An 18,868-nucleotide genomic window follows, 5' to 3' on the forward strand; every position below is an offset into this window, starting at 1 on the left:
ACACTTTTCCCTGTGCTGACCCTTGCTTGCTTTTGATTCATTGTACTTGTAGACAACCTGCCTGGATCCCAGTACTTGTCTTTGTCCCATGTTACACTTACCTCTCCCTGTACAGAGACGGCCCAACGTGAGTCCTAACAGAAGATCCAACACACTTTGTGAAATAAAGGCTATTTATTATAAGGGGACCCATTTAATAATTTCATTTCAGAAAAATCAAAGAAATAAAAAGGCTACTGATAAAGAATACCCACAATGAAAAATTGATTTCAATGTATTCGTTCATAAAGCGCCCACATCCAAAGCGAGGTACAAACTGAATTTATAAATAACATCCAAAATTCTGACAATATGACAAATTCGCTCTATGCCTTTAAGACGCTCTCATTGGACGTAAGTGGTCTTCCGGTGTAGTACTCGCAGTCTTAGCTGCTGTTAAAATTGTTCATAGTATAATTTAGTTAATATCCACTCATTTAGCATAGTGAGGGATCACAAGATACAGTTGTTTCATATTTATATGACTGCCACCACACAGACCTCGCCCCCAACTAATCAATTGCGCTTGCGGTTTAATAATTACAGCGCGGGATTACACGTGTGGACAGTGTTTAACGACTGACGGTTTCATGCACTGGTACAGTATATATTATGGACTATTTTGAAAACGCCAACTAGCAAGCTTTGAAAGACCTAGAACTCGCTTTCCGTCTACCCTGCAAGGTTTAGGGGTTATATAGCAATGGTTAAAGCCTCTTTCGCTACATAAGTCAGCTATATTCATCCAAGCTGTCACACAGCCTAGCTTGCAGAACTGGTTCAGAAACGAGTTTATGAGCATTCATTTTGCTGCTAAAATAGTCCGTGAACTTTTAATAGGAACATACGTTTTCAGGAAATGGTACGGAGAAACCCGTACTGCAGTTTGTTTGGAAGTTAGCTAGCCATCTTAAGAGCTAGCTCTATCTGGGTACCTCTATACAGAAATTGCTTATGGCCTATCCCTAATGTAAGAACTTCACTGCCTAACCCCAACCCTAAGAGCTCAATGTTGACTAATGTTATTCCATGCACTCTTCACAGGAAAAGGAGTACTGAGCCTGCAACCAATCTACTAGTACACAAGAACCCAGGATGTTGCGGTCAGGATTCTTCTTCATATCGCCCCATACGTGACACATCACCATATTAGCCCCCTGCTGGAGTAGCAATGGGCATCCTGAGAGCTGTCGCCAGCACCATGGGCAGGATCAGCACGTTCAGGTCCTATCAGATGGTTCTGCTTCTCGCAGCAGCGCTGGCCGTCGTAGCTTTCTACTACTTTGGGTCTGAGAGGCAGAACTTCTCCAGCACCACCAAACGCATCAAGCAGACCCAGGCCAGTCACAATGCCAACAGGAACGACGCCGACCTCTCCCTGGACACCAGGCTGGAGCGCCCGGGGGAGGGAGGAGGAGAGGAGGAGAGAGAGGAGGATGAGGAGGAGGACGGGAGCAGGAGGAACGACAGCGGAGCTCACGGGGACGGCCGCTACCACGTGCTCATGATGTTCACCAAGGTAGACAAGAGCCGCAGCCTGCAGGAGAAGTTCCGCGTGGCCATGTTGTCCCTGGTGAAACACGGTCGCTTCCTGGAAGGAGAGCGGCTGGTGCTTCATTTTGTCACGGACAAGCTGAGCAGAGAGCTGGGGGAGAGGATGCTTCCGGAACTGCTCCTGGACTCGACCTTTCAGTACGAGGTGAGCTTGCGAGGCCAGGGACGTCAGTCACCGTGTGACAGGGGGTCTCCAACCCTGTTCCTGGAGAGCTTCCTTCCAATAGGTTTTTGGCTCCAGCTCCAGTTTTATCTAACTTGATTCAACAAGTATTAGAATCAGGTGTGACAGATTCATTCATTCATTCATTTTCTGAGGGGAAACCCCATAGGAGGTAGCTCTTGTGGAGCAGGTTTAGAGACCACTACTAGACAAATGGATGGACAGATTAGTTACAGTACTTTATTCAGTACTATATCAATGACCACCGGTAGCATGTCGAATTAACTGGGTTTGCATTGTTATAGAACGTTGAGCGATAGGTGGACCTGACCGTATAAACACGGGTAGTCTCACTTAATGTACCAATCCAAACTCATTCAAAACTAACCATATACAAAATCATTCATCATTTTCAACACCAGAGGGCAGTGTTGGCCATCAAACAACAGCAAAGTAAAGGATGCGATTGTGATGCAACTGTTTGTTTGTGTCTAAAGGAAGGACATATGCCAGGATTTGTATCCCTAGATGAGTATTGTTACTAGAGAGGATTATTGTTAGGGATCTCATCTCTACAGAGGAGTATTGTTATGTATTGCATCACTAGAGATGCGTATATTTATGTAGAGAGATGTCGTATGTTTATCTCTAGAGAGGAGTATTGTTATGGACTACATTACTAGAGGAGTACTGACTACATCGCTAGAGGAGTATCTGTTACAAGACCCCTGTTCCATTGAGGTTGTTCACTGTGTTGGGCTTATGTATCTATGGAACAAAACAGTGCTCTCCAGGTGCTGTGTTACAGGAAGCTACGTGATGTAGCGGCCGTCCAGAGCCCTGGTAGTCCCATTCACTTCCTGTTTTCTGCCCCGAAGCAGGCGAACCAGAAAGGCCAGAGGAAATGCTGTTGATGATGGCTTCCCTTCCCAGGCCAGGGAGCTCTCTGCTGCTCAGGGTTAGGGTCAGCCGTCGTATCTGTGTGTGTGTTTAAATCCTGTACATGTTACTTCATAAAGTGTGGAGTGAGATCAGGAGTGAGTGTGCATGTAGGCAATGTCAGCCAGAGAATCTCTTTCTTTCAACCAGGCTGATGTTCCGCTGTGATTTGGAAATGGAACTGGATATTCTCAGACTGAAAGATTAACAGGATGTCCCTGTTCTCACGTGTGACTCACTTGCTGTGAGGGTTGAACATCTATTCCAGGCCACTCGCTTATTTATTTATTGAATTTCTCTAGGTTTGATCTCCGTTTAATGTTGACTCCCGTCATCCCCATAAAGACAGAGAGCCATCTAATTCAGAGTTTGAAAGAGATCAATAACATTTAGCTTAAACTAGAAATAACGTGAATTTTTGCACATTTTGTACAGCTATTTTATTTATGTAAGCAACAGTCATATTGTACACATTTTATAGTATTCTTTATTATAATTTATTTCCTAATTCTTTTTGTCTACGTCTCATCTCGTCTACAATTCAAGTTTACATGTATTACACTACATGTATTACGCTACTATGACACTAAACCAGATTCTGATGCTGAAATAGAACTAGAAATAACTAGTAGTAATGGGCCTGTTGATGAGAAGGTAACCATCAACACAGCATCCACCTCTTCTCAGACCTGTCTAGTTACGCCACGTTCCCAGTGTTTCCCCTACCATTATATTAGGCTGCGCCCCGCCCCTACCATTGGGGGGGCGGGGCGCCAGATCACATAAGCGCCAGATCACAAAATAAGTCATTTAAGGTAACCTTTCCTATAAAACAGGTGTCTAGCTTGCTCTTTTATTAAACAAACTAAATGGCCTTATGTTATTTATCTTATTTACACGACGGCATGTCATTTCTGTCTCTACATGGTCGCCCCCCCCAAAGCTGTAACCCTTTGGGGAAACACTGCGTTCCCACTGCAGAGGATTGTAACCCACTGTGCCGTGTGTCTCCACGCGGTTCTTCTGGACGAGTGCGAGATCCTGGGAAATGGCCGAGGCCTTGTGTGTTTTCCCATCCGCTCGGAAGGCGAACGTCAAGTAAAGCAAAGCTCTACTTTCCACAGGCCGCCAGTGCACGCTCGAATGCCGGGTTCTATAAGAGTAGCGTAGCCAAAATGAAATGCTGTATATACAGTATATGTGTATATGTAAACGCATGAAATTTAGAATTTACACCGTGTGACACCTGGCACCATAAGGGACTGCTACCCAGGAGGTTCATGAATACCATACACATTTTGTGATGACATGGTAAAATGCATTGTATGTAAGGCACTGGTACCTTATTTCTGTATCAATGGAAAAGCAGCCCAGTTTTGGGGGGTTTATCGAACAGTAATCTCTGTACTACTGTTGCACAATGGAAAATCCCCAGCAGGATTGTTGTGATTCCAGACATACTGCAGGCGAGGGGCTTAAAGTAATCTTTTATGGAACATTAAATGTTGTCTGCACATTGCAGACAACTACTGCATCATTTGTTCCCCATATCGATGAGGATGTCTCTTAACGTGCTCTGTGGGATCTCTAAGGAGTCTATCTAGAGAACAGTAACCAGGGAAACTTATTTTTCGTTGACGGTTTATAAACTGCCCGCATAAGAGCCTGTGGTTACTGCATTTCTACAATCCTCTTTCAGTAAGCCAGAGAGAGATCGTCCAGATCAGCTTCGGCTCTCCACTGAGCACGATCCGATCCACACTTCCTGGAGTTAGAGCTCCTGGGAGACTCGTGAGAGATGTAGGGGGTCACCTCCTGAAGTGGTCACCTCCTGCAGGGTCACCACCTGTCGTGGTCACTTCTTGCAGGGTCACCACCTGTCATGGTCACCTCTTGAAGGGGTCACCTCCTGAAGTGGTCACCTCCTGCAGGGTCACCACCTGTCGTGGTCACCTCTTGCAGGGGTAATTTCCTGTATGGAGGGGTCACATGCTGTACACCCCCACTTATAGGGGGACAACCTGTAAGGTCCTGTAGGCTTTTAGGGGTCCCCTCTTCGAGGGAGGGTCCCCTCCTGGTGGGGTCACCTGTGTTCCTGAGGTTCTGATGTGTTGGGCTGCAGGCGGTGTTCCATGACGTGGAGGAGCTGACCCAGAAGCTGTTCCCCATCGTGGAGGCCATGCAGAAGCACTTCAGCGCCGGCTCCGGGGCCTACTACAGCGATGCCATCTTCTTCCTGTCCGTGGCCATGCACCACATCATGCCCCAAGGTACGCCCGCCCTGCCCCAATGCTTCCCCTGCTAACACAAGCCTCACATCTGCAACGTCTGTCATGCAGGTTTACGAACATTGGTTTTGAAATATTTGTATGTATTTGAATGTAGCTCTCCAATTGAAGTGTAAAGTATGTGTACGCGTGTGAGAGAGGGTGTTAGTGTGTGAGAGTATGTGAAAGAGGGTGCGCGTGTTAGTGTGTGCTAGAGAGAGCGAGAGTGTGTTAGAGAGTGCGGGAGGGATGGCCAGAGGGAGAGCGGCAGGGGGGCCGTGCACAGCTAGAGAGAGGAGCCCAGGCAGGTGCCTGACAGACACGTGGCGTGGAGGAGGGGCCCCGCAGGGAGGATGCTCTCCTGCCCCAGCGATGACCGCAGCGATGACCGCCTCACTGTGTGCTGGTCCTAGCTGTTCACTCGGTGTAGCGCCTCTCTCAAGCTCCTCCCACAGTGTAGTAGCTCCTCCCTCAGTGATGTAGCTCCTCCCACAACACAGTAGCTCCTCCCACAGTGTAGTAGCTCCTCCCACAGTGTAGTAGCTCCTCCCTCAGTCTTCTAGCTCCTCCCCCAGTGCCATAGCCCTTCCCACAGTGTAGTAGCTCCTCCCTCAGTCTAGTAGCTCCTCCCACAGCACAGCTGCTCCTCCCTCAGTGATATAGCTCCTCCCACAACACAGTAGCTCCTCCCATAGTTTAGTAGCTCCTCCCTCAGTGATATAGCTCCTCCCACAACACAGTAGCTCCTCCCATAGTGTAGTAGCTCCTCCCTCAGTGATGTAGCTCCTTCCACAACACAGTAGCTCCTCCCATAGTGTAGTAGCTCCTCCCTCAGTGATGTAGCTCCTCCCACAACACAGTAGCTCCTCCCATAGTGTAGTAGCTCCTCCCTCAGTGATGTAGCTCCTTCCACAACACAGTAGCTCCTTCCATAGTGTAGTAGCCCCTCCCACAATGTACTAGATGTTTCCTCTGTACTGTCTGTGCTCCCTAAGGGCTGGTAGTTGCTATCTCAATGATGGCAGCTGCCACATATCCAAGTAAATTTTCCACTCCTCACTGTAGCTGATCAGTGTCTGGAAAAACAAGTGTCAGAAGCGCAACTCTGATACGGAAAGGATAGTACGTAATGGAAATGCACTTCGGTGGTAATTTGTTTATTATCAAAGCCCTGCAGAGATGCAGCACATGCAACAGTACACAGATGTCTCATGTTTTTAGGCTCCTGTCAGCCCCTGGAGGTTCTGTCAACAAGTCTGGACCTGACAACCTCCTGCCATCCCTCCTGGACCCCATCTTACTATAGATTCTTTGAGAGACACAGATGCGTTTCAGACAGTCCGGTGGCCTGCAGACACACAGTAGTTCATATATTCAGCTCATTTTGAGAACATGTTTGGACCTGGACCGCGATTGGAGGACAGATCTGTCGCTACCTGATTCCAGCGACCCTCCCTGATTTGTTACCCGGCAGTGAAGGACCCCTGTTATATTGCATATTCACTGCAAGATCCATACAGCCCGTGTGAGAATGTCCTTGCCCCAGAATGGGCTGCATGGTCTGGGTGAAGCTATGCCACATAGGGCTGGGTTAGACTGGACTGGGTTGAGTTCGGCTGAAATGGACTGGGCTGGGTTAGGTTGGACTGGCTTGCGGAATCTTACGTACAACATTTATAATGCATGTTCACAACTATAAAAGATCTGGCACCTTCCGGAAACGTTTAAATGTCACGTTTTAATTTTGTCATGTCCTAGATGATTCTGGTCGACGGTTGATTGTGAGGATGGTTCTAGAAGATCGATATTCCTCATTACAAGGACTTGTAGCGGGGTTTGCTCGTTTAAGATTAGCAATACTTAATTTATAATAAAGTATGTAGTTCTTGGGGGGGGGCACCACCTCTTATTGTTAAAGGGATAGAGGAAACCTTATTGAATAATATTTAAATAATAGCCTTCGTAATAATCAGTCTAATCTTAAGTCGTGAATTCTATGAAAGTAGAGCAGATCAGATAACGTGAGTGATACGCGAATATTATACACAATGATTTATTTAGGAGAATGTAATTATAATGAACAAATACCAGATAAGTTATGGGTTAGTCAGAGTAGTACAGTGGCTGGATGCAAATGAGGGCGAGCAACACAATGGCTGTGTAGAGCGCGTGTAAAGGGGGGAGGGAGAGAGAGAGAGGGGTAGAGAGGGACAGGTAGGCCTTTGTGGTAACAATGGACGAGCAAGGGCAACTGACTTAGCAAGGGTTAAGCTAACTCATTTGTAAGATACAATCAAACATCAACAATTTAATCACAACATGCCAATATGTCACAGGTAAGAAATATTGCAAATCGTAGTTACTTTTGTCGGTTTGAAGAAGGGTAGAGTCAATGGTTTCGTTATCGTCCAACGAAAATAGAACAACGGAATCTTTGGCCAAAGTTCCGGGCGCTCAGTGAATTTGCAGGTTGAGAGGAATAGTTTAGAAATGACGCGTTCACTTCAGTTTAATTCCTACGAACAAGCGGGGGTGATTGTACGTTTGGGGGTTTTATACTCCAAAGAACAAGGGGGGGTCCCCGTGAAGGTGACCTCTTTCATTGGTCAGTTTCCCCCCACCTGGGCGTCGTCCTGAGATCTGCCTAGGTGTGAAGTAGCTGTACCTTTTGAGTTCCGTTATTTCAACTGTCCATGGAATGCTCAAACTTCAGAATATAACAATAAAACATTCGTAAATGGTTTTGTTAGTATGGTACAATCATTTTGATATCAAGATTGGCTGACTTAACTATACTTGAAGGGAAGTTATAATCAAACCTCAATTAAACAACGTTCTAAGTAAATGGGAAAAACACACATTATAACACATCAACTACTGTCATTGAAATAGTGTCCATGAGCCATGTAGTCCTTGAGAATATGTTTGTAAATCCACATAAGAAAGTTCTTCCTTGTAAATCCTTTGTCTGATACTGTGGGCCGTGTGGCCTCTGTATCTGACCCCATGCTGGGTCAGAAGCTTTGAAGCTTCTCCTCTGGGAGAAGGACAAAGGGGGAAGACCCTTTCCTTGTCGGGGGTAGGAGAAGGTGTGATGGTACCGTGCTTTGTCTGTGGACTGTGCTACAGACTACTGGACAATACCACTATGAAAGAAGCCTCAGAACTATCTCTGCATAAACTGCTGTTTGTACGTCTCTGACAAAGAGCTATTCCAATCCTCAGTGTGTCAGAGGCATTGTCACCTCACCCAGAGGACAGCAGGAGTGAATGGGGAAATTGGTTTTCCAACCTCCATCACTGCACACAATAAGGAAGCAGGCAGCAGAGTGTCACGTTTGGTGACCTACATACAGTCTGCTCTCACCCCCCCGCCGCCGCCGCCGCCGCCGCAGGAGAGAGAGGAAGAGGAGCGATGGAAAGAGAGAAACACTTGCCGTGAGAGAGAAAGAGCGAGGGGAAGGGAGACATGGAGAGAGAGACCTGCCATAAGAGAAGGGGAGAGATGGAGACAGAGAGACACACCTGCCATTAGCGACAGACCGAGGGGGGGAATGACACTTTGACATGTGATAGCCAACTCCCCGAGCTCAGGCGAGAGACGCATCATATCTTTGAAATCAGCTGACAAACTCGACCACGGCCTCCCAAACCGGTTTTGACCTTTTGGATCACCCTCAGGCTTCCCCGAACAAAACCCAACCCTACCCCCATGCCGCCGTGAGCCTGCAAGGGTGGGGTATTAAGGTGACAACCAGGTTGACCTACTTTCCGCTGGATGTGAGAGTGTTCGATAACCCCCCCACATGGCAGTGTCTAGGGCCTGACGCAGGCCCAGCGCCAGGGTGATCGACGATGCCTCAGGCTAACCCTGTTAGCTCGCTGGTCCTCCACCTTCCCCTCAGCGCCACACGGTGTGACCCCAGATGGGTTTGAGCTCGTCTACTGTTCTGAGTGCTTATTTGTATGCGGTACGTGAGTCATAACCATGGAGAGGGTTGTGCGGATGGTTACTACATCGCTACAGAAGAGAGTTGGGTCCTACATCACTACAGAAGAGTGTGGTTGCATCTCTACAGAGTGCAATGTCTCTGCATTTCAGCCTTACTCTGGGTGCTAGCCAGGCCCTCATTGAGCATCCTTGAGCGTTTGCGCACTTGCATACGTGCACGTACGAAGCTGGAGTATGTCGAGGCACTAACCCTCGATGCCTTCTCCAGCATCTGAAGCACTTCCTGGTCTTTCATCACCATGCCAACCAGTTACAGGAAAGCAGAACAATGAACAGGTCAGTTTTGTAATGACCTGGTGACTGTAACTGCCCATGCAAGCTGTGCTGAACTGGCCTGACTACGGCTAGGCCCTGCATCGGATTAGTACTGCTACGCCCTGCATCGGATTAGTACTGCTACGCCCTGCATCGGATTAGTACTGCTACGCCCTGCATCGGATTAGTACTGCTACGCCCTGCATCGGATTAGTACTGCTACGCCCTGCATCGGATTAGTACTGCTACGCCCTGCATCGGATTAGTACTGCTACGCCCTGCATCGGATTAGTACTGCTACGCCCTGCATCGGATTAGTACTGCTACGCCCTGCATCGGATTAGTACTGCTACGCCCTGCATCGGATTAGTACTGCTACGCCCTGCATCGGATTAGTACTGCTACGCCCTGCATCGGATTAGTACTGCTACGCCCTGCATCGGATTAGTACTGCTACGCCCTGCATCGGATTAGTACTGCTACGCCCTGCATCGGATTAGTACTGCTACGCCCTGCATCGGATTAGTACTGCTACGCCCTGCATCGGATTAGTACTGCTACGCCCTGCATCGGATTAGAGCAGCTACGCCCTGCATCGGATTAGTACTGCTACGCCCTGCATCGGATTAGTACTGCTACGCCCTGCATCGGATTAGTACTGCTACGCCCTGCATCGGATTAGTACTGCTACGCCCTGCATCGGATTAGTACTGCTACGCCCTGCATCGGATTAGTACTGCTACGCCCTGCATCGGATTAGTACTGCTACGCCCTGCATCGGATTAGAGCAGCTACGCCCTGCATCGGATTAGTACTGCTACGCCCTGCATCGGATTAGTACTGCTACGCCCTGCATCGGATTAGTACTGCTACGCCCTGCATCGGATTAGTACTGCTACGCCCTGCATCGGATTAGTACTGCTACGCCCTGCATCGGATTAGTACTGCTACGCCCTGCATCGGATTAGTACTGCTACGCCCTGCATCGGATTAGTACTGCTACGCCCTGCATCGGATTAGTACTGCTACGCCCTGCATCGGATTAGTACTGCTACGCCCTGCATCGGATTAGAGCAGCTACGCCCTGCATCGGATTAGTACTGCTACGCCCTGCATCGGATTAGTACTGCTACGCCCTGCATCGGATTAGTACTGCTACGCCCTGCATCGGATTAGTACTGCTACGCCCTGCATCGGATTAGTACTGCTACGCCCTGCATCGGATTAGTACTGCTACGCCCTGCATCGGATTAGTACTGCTACGCCCTGCATCGGATTAGAGCAGCTACGCCCTGCATCGGATTAGTACTGCTACGCCCTGCATCGGATTAGTACTGCTACGCCCTGCATCGGATTAGTACTGCTACGCCCTGCATCGGATTAGTACTGCTACGCCCTGCATCGGATTAGTACTGCTACGCCCTGTATCGGATTAGTACTGCTACGCCCTGCATCGGATTAGTACTGCTACGCCCTGCATCGGATTAGAGCAGCTACGCCCTGCATCGGATTAGTACTGCTACGCCCTGCATCGGATTAGTACTGCTACGCCCTGCATCGGATTAGTACTGCTACGCCCTGCATCGGATTAGTACTGCTACGCCCTGCATCGGTTTAGAACAGCTGCAAGACAACCCTGTCAATCAGATCAGAACATATATTTAACATGTATCAGATTAGAACAGCTACACCCTGTATACGATTTTATTAGATATAACCTGTATCAGATTAGAGACCGATGCTGCTTATTGGTCCTTTTCACAGAAATGTCTCTGCCATTCCTTTTGGAATCTGCACTGTAGCATATTAGGCATAGAAAAGATTGGTAGTTGTGCTTTTCCTAAAAGGAGCGTTGTGTGTTTCAGAGTTGAAGCGTATGGTGCAGTTAGACCTGGACCTGAAGTACAAGACCAACATCAGGGGCCTCTTCCAGGAGTTTGGCCGCTTCCCTCCAGGAGCTGTGATCGGCATAGCCCGAGAGATGCAGCCCGTCTACAGGTACTGGACACACAGCACACACACTCTCTCACAGACACACCAGCCTGTCTACAGGTACTGGACACACAGCACACACACTCTCTCACAGACACACCAACCTGTCTACAGGTACTGGACACACAGCACACACACTCTCTCACAGACACACCAACCTGTCTACAGGTACTGGACACACAGCACACACACTCTCTCACAGACACACCAACCTGTCTACAGGTACTGGACACACAGCACACACACTCTCTCACAGACACACCAACCTGTCTACAGGTACTGGACACACACAGCCTCACTCACTCTTACCACACACAGACCGACTTGCCCACTAGTACTGGACAAACACACACACAAACCCTTTTTCTCAACTTCGGAGTCCTTACAAATTAGTCTGAAACATTTGCCCAGAAAATGTACAAATGCTCAAGCACTTGTAGATAGGAATGGCATTCAAAGCGCTCTGCTCAGTACACTGTAGTGAGTAGCGTTGGGCAGGAGGGAGGGAAGGAAGGTTGTTGTTAGGCAGGCTTGCTCTAGAGGAAACTGCTGTTGTGGGTCAGGATCAGGCTTGCTCCTGGTCCTATTGTGACGTTCCGAAGGTCATCACTGCAGCCAGTGGAAAGCCTTCGCCGTGCCCATCCATGTGACCTTGCTTTCTCACTCGCTGTCCTTTCTCCTCTCTCGCTCTCTCTCGCTCTCCTTCTGTCTCTCTTCCTTCGCCTGTCTCCTCTCTCTCTGTCCTCTCTCTCTCTCGCTCTCTCTCTCTCTCTCTCTCTCTCTCTCTCTCTCTGTATCTCTCTCTCTCGCTCTCTGTCATGTCTCTCCTCTCTCTCTTTGTCTCTCCTCTCCCTCTCCTCAGTCTCTCTCAAACATGAAACCTTAATTTACCAGGAAGCGTGGTAACCGAGTGCTGGAAGATTTCCCTTGAACAATTTCTGCCAATTATGTTGTCCTTGGCACTAGTGTTGACAGTGTTAATAATTCCTGCGAAGAACAAGGTTGCTGCTCTCAGATAAACCAGGTTGGCTCCTATGCACACATGTGATTGTACAAAATGACGCATGCTTGTGTGTCCTTGCAGTAGGGATGGTCTGGCTGTTTTTATTCATTCAACCAGGAAGAGTTCAAAAGATTTGAAATCATCCTGAGATTTAAAGTAGATTGAATTAAAGAGATTGAATATTTGAGAGCATTCTGGTCGCGATAGGCAGCACCAAATCCACCGGTAGAATGTGACATCACTATGCCGTGCACACACTTCTGTAAGGGCGTATTGAGTCCCACCTTGGAGGCATCTTGGTTATTAAAGGCTTCTCGCTGATATGGCCCAGTCTCTATTTCCCCCGACCTGCCAGACGAACACCAGGGGGCACTACAGACAGCTCGGACCTGAACCCGTGAGCTTGTTTGTTTCCTCCTGTCCTCCCCTCCTGTCCTCCCCTCCTCCCCTCCCCTCTTCCTCCTCCCCTCCTCCCCTCCCCTCTTCCTCCTCCCCTCCCCTCTTCCTCCTCCCCTCTTCCTCCTCCCCTCCCCTCTTCCTCCTCCCCTCCTGTCCTCCCCTCTTCCTCGTCCCCTCCTGTCCTCCCCTCCTGTCCTCCCCTCATCCTCCTCCCCTCCTGTCCTCCCCTCTTCCTCTCCTCCCCTCCTCCTCTTCCTCCCCTCCTCCTCTTCCTCTCGTCCTTCCTGTGTGGTACCGCTGGGCTCGCGGAGACCTAGCGCCGTCCTCCCAGACCCATTGTTCTACCTCCGCCACCGTTTCAAAAACAGATGTGTCATGCTTCAGAAGTGTGCGGGGCCGCCGTGCAAAACAAGCACATACCAGACGAGGTCCAGTCAGAGGAGGATGTTTGCTTAGGAAAGATAGAGAGGCACTAACACATCTGGTGTCCATGCGACCACTGTGTCCACTGGCAGACCTAACTGGGTTAGGATTAGACTGGTCTAGGGTTAGACGACTGGGTTAGGGTGTGAATGCTGGGCTTATTAGAGTAAGGTACGAGAGGAAAACTGCACACAATGAGCTTCATTTACAAAGGTTGATCTGGCCAGTCGGTACACATTCAGTTACAGCGTCCGATCTGTGACCAACTCCTTTTCATAGGCTCCAGAGCGAGAGCAGTCTACGGGAACTGTCCTCCGTGTATCCAACTCTCTGTTTAGGCCAGGCTGTCATCACACACAGGAGGCCCTCTGCTTTCCCACCGAGGGCACATGTAGATCCTGGGGAGAGGGCCTCTCTTCCTGGGTGTGACAGGGGCTCACGCCGTTGAATAATGACGAAGCCCCGGCTAGGATAAACAGGCAGTCAGGGTAGTATTCCGCAACCTTAATGATGGGGGGGCCCCTGACTTTGACAAACAGGCCCGGCGAGATTGGTGATTTCCCCGGCCCGTGACGACAGTAAGCCATCGCTGGACCTGTCCGCTGAGGAGCCTTAACCTCCTCCCCCACCAGCCCAGCGGAGAGATTACGTGGTCAATGACGTGAGCTTCGCTGCCTGACGGTGTGTGTGTGTGTGTGTCAGACGGACGGGGGAGGGTCCGGAGGGGGTGGGGGGGGGGGGGGGCTTGCCCCCTGCACGGCCCAGGGAACAGGCACACAGGCAGGGCTCAGCGCGGAGCACAGATAGGGATCTGTTTGGAGAAACCGGAGCCTTCCATGGCATAGCGCTAAAGCTGCTCGGGATGAGTCTGTAATCACTTCCCCTGGAGGGAAAAAAGCTGCAGACAAAAAAATAAAAGATGCACACACACAGGTGCACCCATCCGCTAATAAGCACACGCACACACACGGGGCATGAACGCACAGCTCTAACGGATGTAGGTTTTACTCACTCAACAGGAGTGTTACTAGTGTTCAGAGTGAACTGGTTGCAGTGGGGAAGAATGCTGAGAAGCTAAATCTGATACTTTCTCAGTCTCTTAGCTTTCGGCTTGATACAGGTGATTTGTTTGTATTTTTTCTTTTCTTCAATCAAGCCTTGCTTCGAAATACAGTTTATTCTGCCAATGAGAGAGATTTAAAGCAGTGCAACAATGACTCTGGAGAGAGCAGGGACGAAGACAGCACCAGAAAACCGAAGTATTGTCGCTGATGATATCCCATTATGCTAAGCTAACAGAGCCGTGCTGACACGCCATAGTCACAAGCAGCTTGTGTCTGTGTCTGTGTACGTGCGTTTCATGCATAAGGCAGTGTTGTCTAAAACGGGGACGTTTAGATAAGCCCAAAGGCCCAGTTATATTCCTGTCATCTCATTTTCTTTCCAATAACATGAAACATTATGTGCAGTCCCCTTTCAGGTCCCTGATGAGGTCAGATGTATGTTTATAGCAGAGAGCAGCTGCACCACAAACCTTTCCTGGGAGTCCAAACCACCTCCCTCTCCCCCCTCTCTCTCTCCCCCTCCCTCTCTGTCACTTCCTTCCCCCCCATTCTATCCTTCTCTTCCCCTCCCACTCTTTCTCTCCCTCACTAACAGCATGCAGTGTTTTTTTGATGCAGGACCTGGGTGACATAGGCCAGTCTTGTTGGTGTTTGCAATAAGTAAAGTCAGACTGTCCCTTGAAACACTGTTAGAATGAATGGAAGTGTCTGCTGAATAGAATGAATTTGTTGCTACCTCCAACTACAACTTGAAAATCAGTCCAAAGCAAATATAGAAAAATGAACCTACCTGAATTGTGTCTGTAACTTGGACTGACTGACCAATTCAACCTTTGTAAATGTACATTATTATTATGTTGCAATCTCTCTCTCTCTCTCTCTCTCTCTCTCTCTCTCTCTCTCTCTCTCTCTCTCTCTCTCTCTCTCTCTCTCTCTCTCTCTCTCTCTCTCTCTCTCTCTCTCTCTCTCTCTCTCTCTCTCTCTCTCTCTCTCTCTCTCTCTCTCTCTCTCTCTCTCTCTCTCTCTCTCTCTCTCTCTCTCTCTCTTCATCTTCTTCTCCATGTGAGTATTTAAACTGCTCTGAGTTAACACGGTGCTCTGACTAAGTGGAGGGCAGATTAATAAAGTTGGAGTGGCACACATGGTCCCTGGCTGATGCCCTGCCAGAGGGCCTGGCAGAGCAGAACATCACACACTGGCTGGCTGGCTGGCGACTGGCTGGCCGACCACAGCCTTGCCAACATGCCATCGATGCCTCACAACCCTGTAGCAGCAGGCCGCAGGGACAAAACCTTAGAAAAACAACCCCACGTTGTCTCATTAAGCCGACGCTCTGCAGAACCTCCTCACATTTCCCAGCGCACAGGAACACTGCTGCCATTTGTTTGGAAAGCTGAATATCTGTCCCAGTTCTGGTGTGGTTCAGTACATCGGATGGCTTGGATAAAAATGCGTCTGCTAAATGAATACATTATCATTATTATTACAACTATTATTATTAGTATTAGTATTGGTGCAGGGAATCTTCTCATTCTATTACTAGTATTATGGCTTCCCTGTACTACTCACATCTCATCTCTAAGCTCCAGGTCTAGTTTAGCAGTAGTAGGTACTTGATTGACCTCTGAAGACCAAAAGTCCAGTATAGTAGTAGGTGGCATAGCTCCTCCATTGATCCCCCATAGCGAACCTGCGGCGTTGCAGGGAAGCACGACCAAAGAGAGGAAGTCGCCCACCTCTCTCCCCCCTCCTCTCCTCCCCAGGCACACCTTCTGGCAGTACCGCAAGGAGCACCCCGGCACCAGGGTGGGCTCCCCCCCTCCGGACGGCCTCCCCGGCTTCAACAGCGGGGTGATGCTCCTGGACCTGGAGGCCATGCGGAGCTCCGCCCTCTACAACCAGCTCCTGCAGCCCGGCAGCGTGGCGCGCCTGGCCGACCAGTACCGCTTCCGGGGTCACCTGGGAGACCAGGACTTCTTCACCATGATCGGGATGGAGCACCCGGGGCTGTTCCACCCGCTGTCCTGCGGCTGGAACCGGCAGCTGTGCAGCTGGTGGAGGGAGCACGGCTACGCCGAGGTGTTCCTGCTGTACTCGCGCTGCGACCGGCCCGTTTACATCTACCACGGCAACTGTAACTCGCCCATCCCGGACGACTGAGATCCGGTCCAGACCGGAGAGAACCACGACATGCGGCCATGTTGGGGAGAGCCCAGAAGAGACGCTTGGATTGATCTCAAATGGAAAGTTTGGAATATTCTTTGGGATTTCTCTTGATACTGTGTGCCCTTCTCTTTTTGTCATTTTTGGGGGGCTGTGCGCTTCATTTGCCCTCCTGTGGGCTTCTGTTGGCCTGTTCCACACACACACACACACACACACACACACACACACACACTGTAGCCCATACACACGCCTGTCCCATACACGCACACACACAAGCCTGTACCATATCAACACGCCTGTAACACACACACACACACACTCACTCACACACACACACTCACACATCACTCACACACTCACACGTCTGGACCAAAGATAGACTTGTGGCAGCGAGCTGCAGTGATGAATACACACTGACCCACTTTCTATGTCCCTACTCTGCCGGCATAAGGGACGAGCCTGTTCAGCGTTCACGCAGGAAGAGGAAGAACGAAGCTGACCTCGCACCTCTGAGAATCCGTTTGACATTCTGTTCAAATGTGCAAAACTAGCGTCGAGTGAGTTTCTGAAATATGACACGCGTAATTTATTCTCAGAGTGCAAGCTTCAACCGTATCTGCAAGGGTTGAAGATGGGGGGGGGGGGGGGGGAGGTTTAAATAGTCTTTATATGACAATTGTAGAGTATACAATAGTCATAATGTACCGTGGCTGTCCTCTCTCTACACAACACCTGCTCCAATCTGTGGTCCCTGTGTTGACCCTTGACCCTATACCAGGTCAGACCAAGATAGTATAAATCCACTGACCTCTGAGTCGTCTCTGTACGGGTTTGGGTTGACTTCTTAAAAACACCTTTGGTGGCATTTGTTTGTTTGTTGTTTCGTTTGATAGCTTGTATAAAGCTTGTTCTCATGTGACTGTTTCTGGGTGTGGTAGCTGTGTGTGGTAGCTGTGTGTGGTTGCTGTATCCATATTCATCTTTTGTGTTTGTCTGTCTTGGTTTTGTGTAGTGAGGCTCTTCTGCCCCGTGTTGTGTCGACGGTGAGCTTGTGTGCTCATCATATTGACTGAGCGATATTAGTTTTCACATTCTGGAGGAGTATTGACAATCCAGTTCACTCTCAACTCGGTAGAACGAGGATCAGTCCACATCCAGGACGCATGGCCACTGTCCAACATCCAGGCGACCAAAGCTTGCAACTGTATAGTATTTACAGTGTATACTGTATGTTGGTGGATTTTCCATTGAAAGGGCTTCATATCTAAATAACTGACTTTCAGTAGGAACACAATGTTTTTGGGGCTATATTTTGTAAGTCATATGTCTTACCCATAATGCCATTGTATTCTTTAAGAGTGGACGGCATCTGACAAACACAATCTTGGTTTATCTGTGGTTGAAATAAACGATCATAAATTGTTTTGTTTGTTTGTTCCCCCCCCCCTCCCCCCTTTGCTATAGAGTTGGATGAAAAATGTGCAATTTGAACAGAACTCCCTTCAAATCCACTGGAGGAGCTGATGGACAGTTGTCAGTAACCATGGTGTTGGTGGACTCACACACCCCAGCTGTGATCCCCAGTTCTCTGTTTGAGCGTGAGGGGGCAGTGGGACCGTAATGAGACGGGCTGGTTCCCTTACACGGCTGCCACCACTCTGCTTCTCAGATAAACGGAAAGAAAGAACCCAGGCGAACACAATTATATACCCAAGGTGTGCTTACGAAGCATAAGTACATACTTATGCTCAACACTTCACGTATCAAGTTGTCATTAAGTACGTGAATATACTAAATTAGTACATTTTTTGTACGCTTCCAACTTTGTAGAGAAATATGAATATAGTGCAAATGTATTGAGCACTCTTTAAAAGGTTCATGGGCTGCAGAATCGGGGTCAGATTTGAAGAGGCCACGGGCGATGGGGTAAACACCACTGTGCCCTCTGCCACCGAGGGATATTCTTTATCCCCTTTAACTGTGTCGTAGAAGTACAGTAATGATCTGCATCAGGTAATGTTCCACATCAGACCTGCTGGACAGCCGGTAATAAAAACATGATCGAATGATGACGCCGTGGGTCAGCACTAGCACAGGGGGCTTCTGCTGCGCCTCTCCTCCCCTAGCCTCGCTCCTCTGATGTGGAGGCCGCAGGAGCAGGCCGAGCTGCCCCTACGGCTCCTTTATGAGGCTGCGTGTGCAGGCTAAGCCGTAGGACTCCCCTGGTGACTGTCTGGTCTGTACACACACACCCTGCCGGCAGCTCTGCTGGCAGGCGAAGAATAAGCAGGTCAGAAAGTCTGGAGAGGCTGTCCGTGTGCCAGCTCCTAGAACCAGCCCCAGCATGATTATGCAAGGATACTGTGATGGGGCCAGAAAACAGACTGTTCTTGGGTTTGGTACTATATTAGTCTCTGATAGGTTAAGTACTCTATAAGTACTCGGTTAGGTTTCATACTATATTAGAGACCTGATGGGTCCAGTACTATATCAATACTCTGTCTAGTACTGCATGCAGTCCAGTACTCTAATAAGTCAAGTGCTATTTCATATTGGTTCTCTGCCAAGAGAGCTGAGCAATTATGCCACCCC

The 18,868-nt window shown here is 49.1% G+C and overlaps 1 protein-coding gene across 1 annotated transcript; it reads left to right on the forward strand.

Moving 5' to 3' along the window:
- The first annotated feature begins 400 nt into the window (after window positions 1–400).
- Window positions 401–16,909, forward strand: xxylt1 (xyloside xylosyltransferase 1). Its single transcript, XM_062450841.1, has 5 exons — window positions 401–637; window positions 1,084–1,738; window positions 4,818–4,965; window positions 11,095–11,227; window positions 15,874–16,909. Exons 2-5 carry the CDS (start codon window positions 1,211–1,213, stop codon window positions 16,268–16,270), a joined length of 1,206 nt encoding a protein of 401 aa, XP_062306825.1. The 5' UTR covers window positions 401–637; window positions 1,084–1,210; the 3' UTR covers window positions 16,271–16,909.
- Window positions 16,910–18,868: the final 1,959 nt, after the last annotated feature.

This window comes from Osmerus eperlanus, chromosome 24, assembly GCF_963692335.1.
Source record: "Osmerus eperlanus chromosome 24, fOsmEpe2.1, whole genome shotgun sequence".
Taxonomy (NCBI): Eukaryota; Metazoa; Chordata; class Actinopteri; order Osmeriformes; family Osmeridae; genus Osmerus; species Osmerus eperlanus.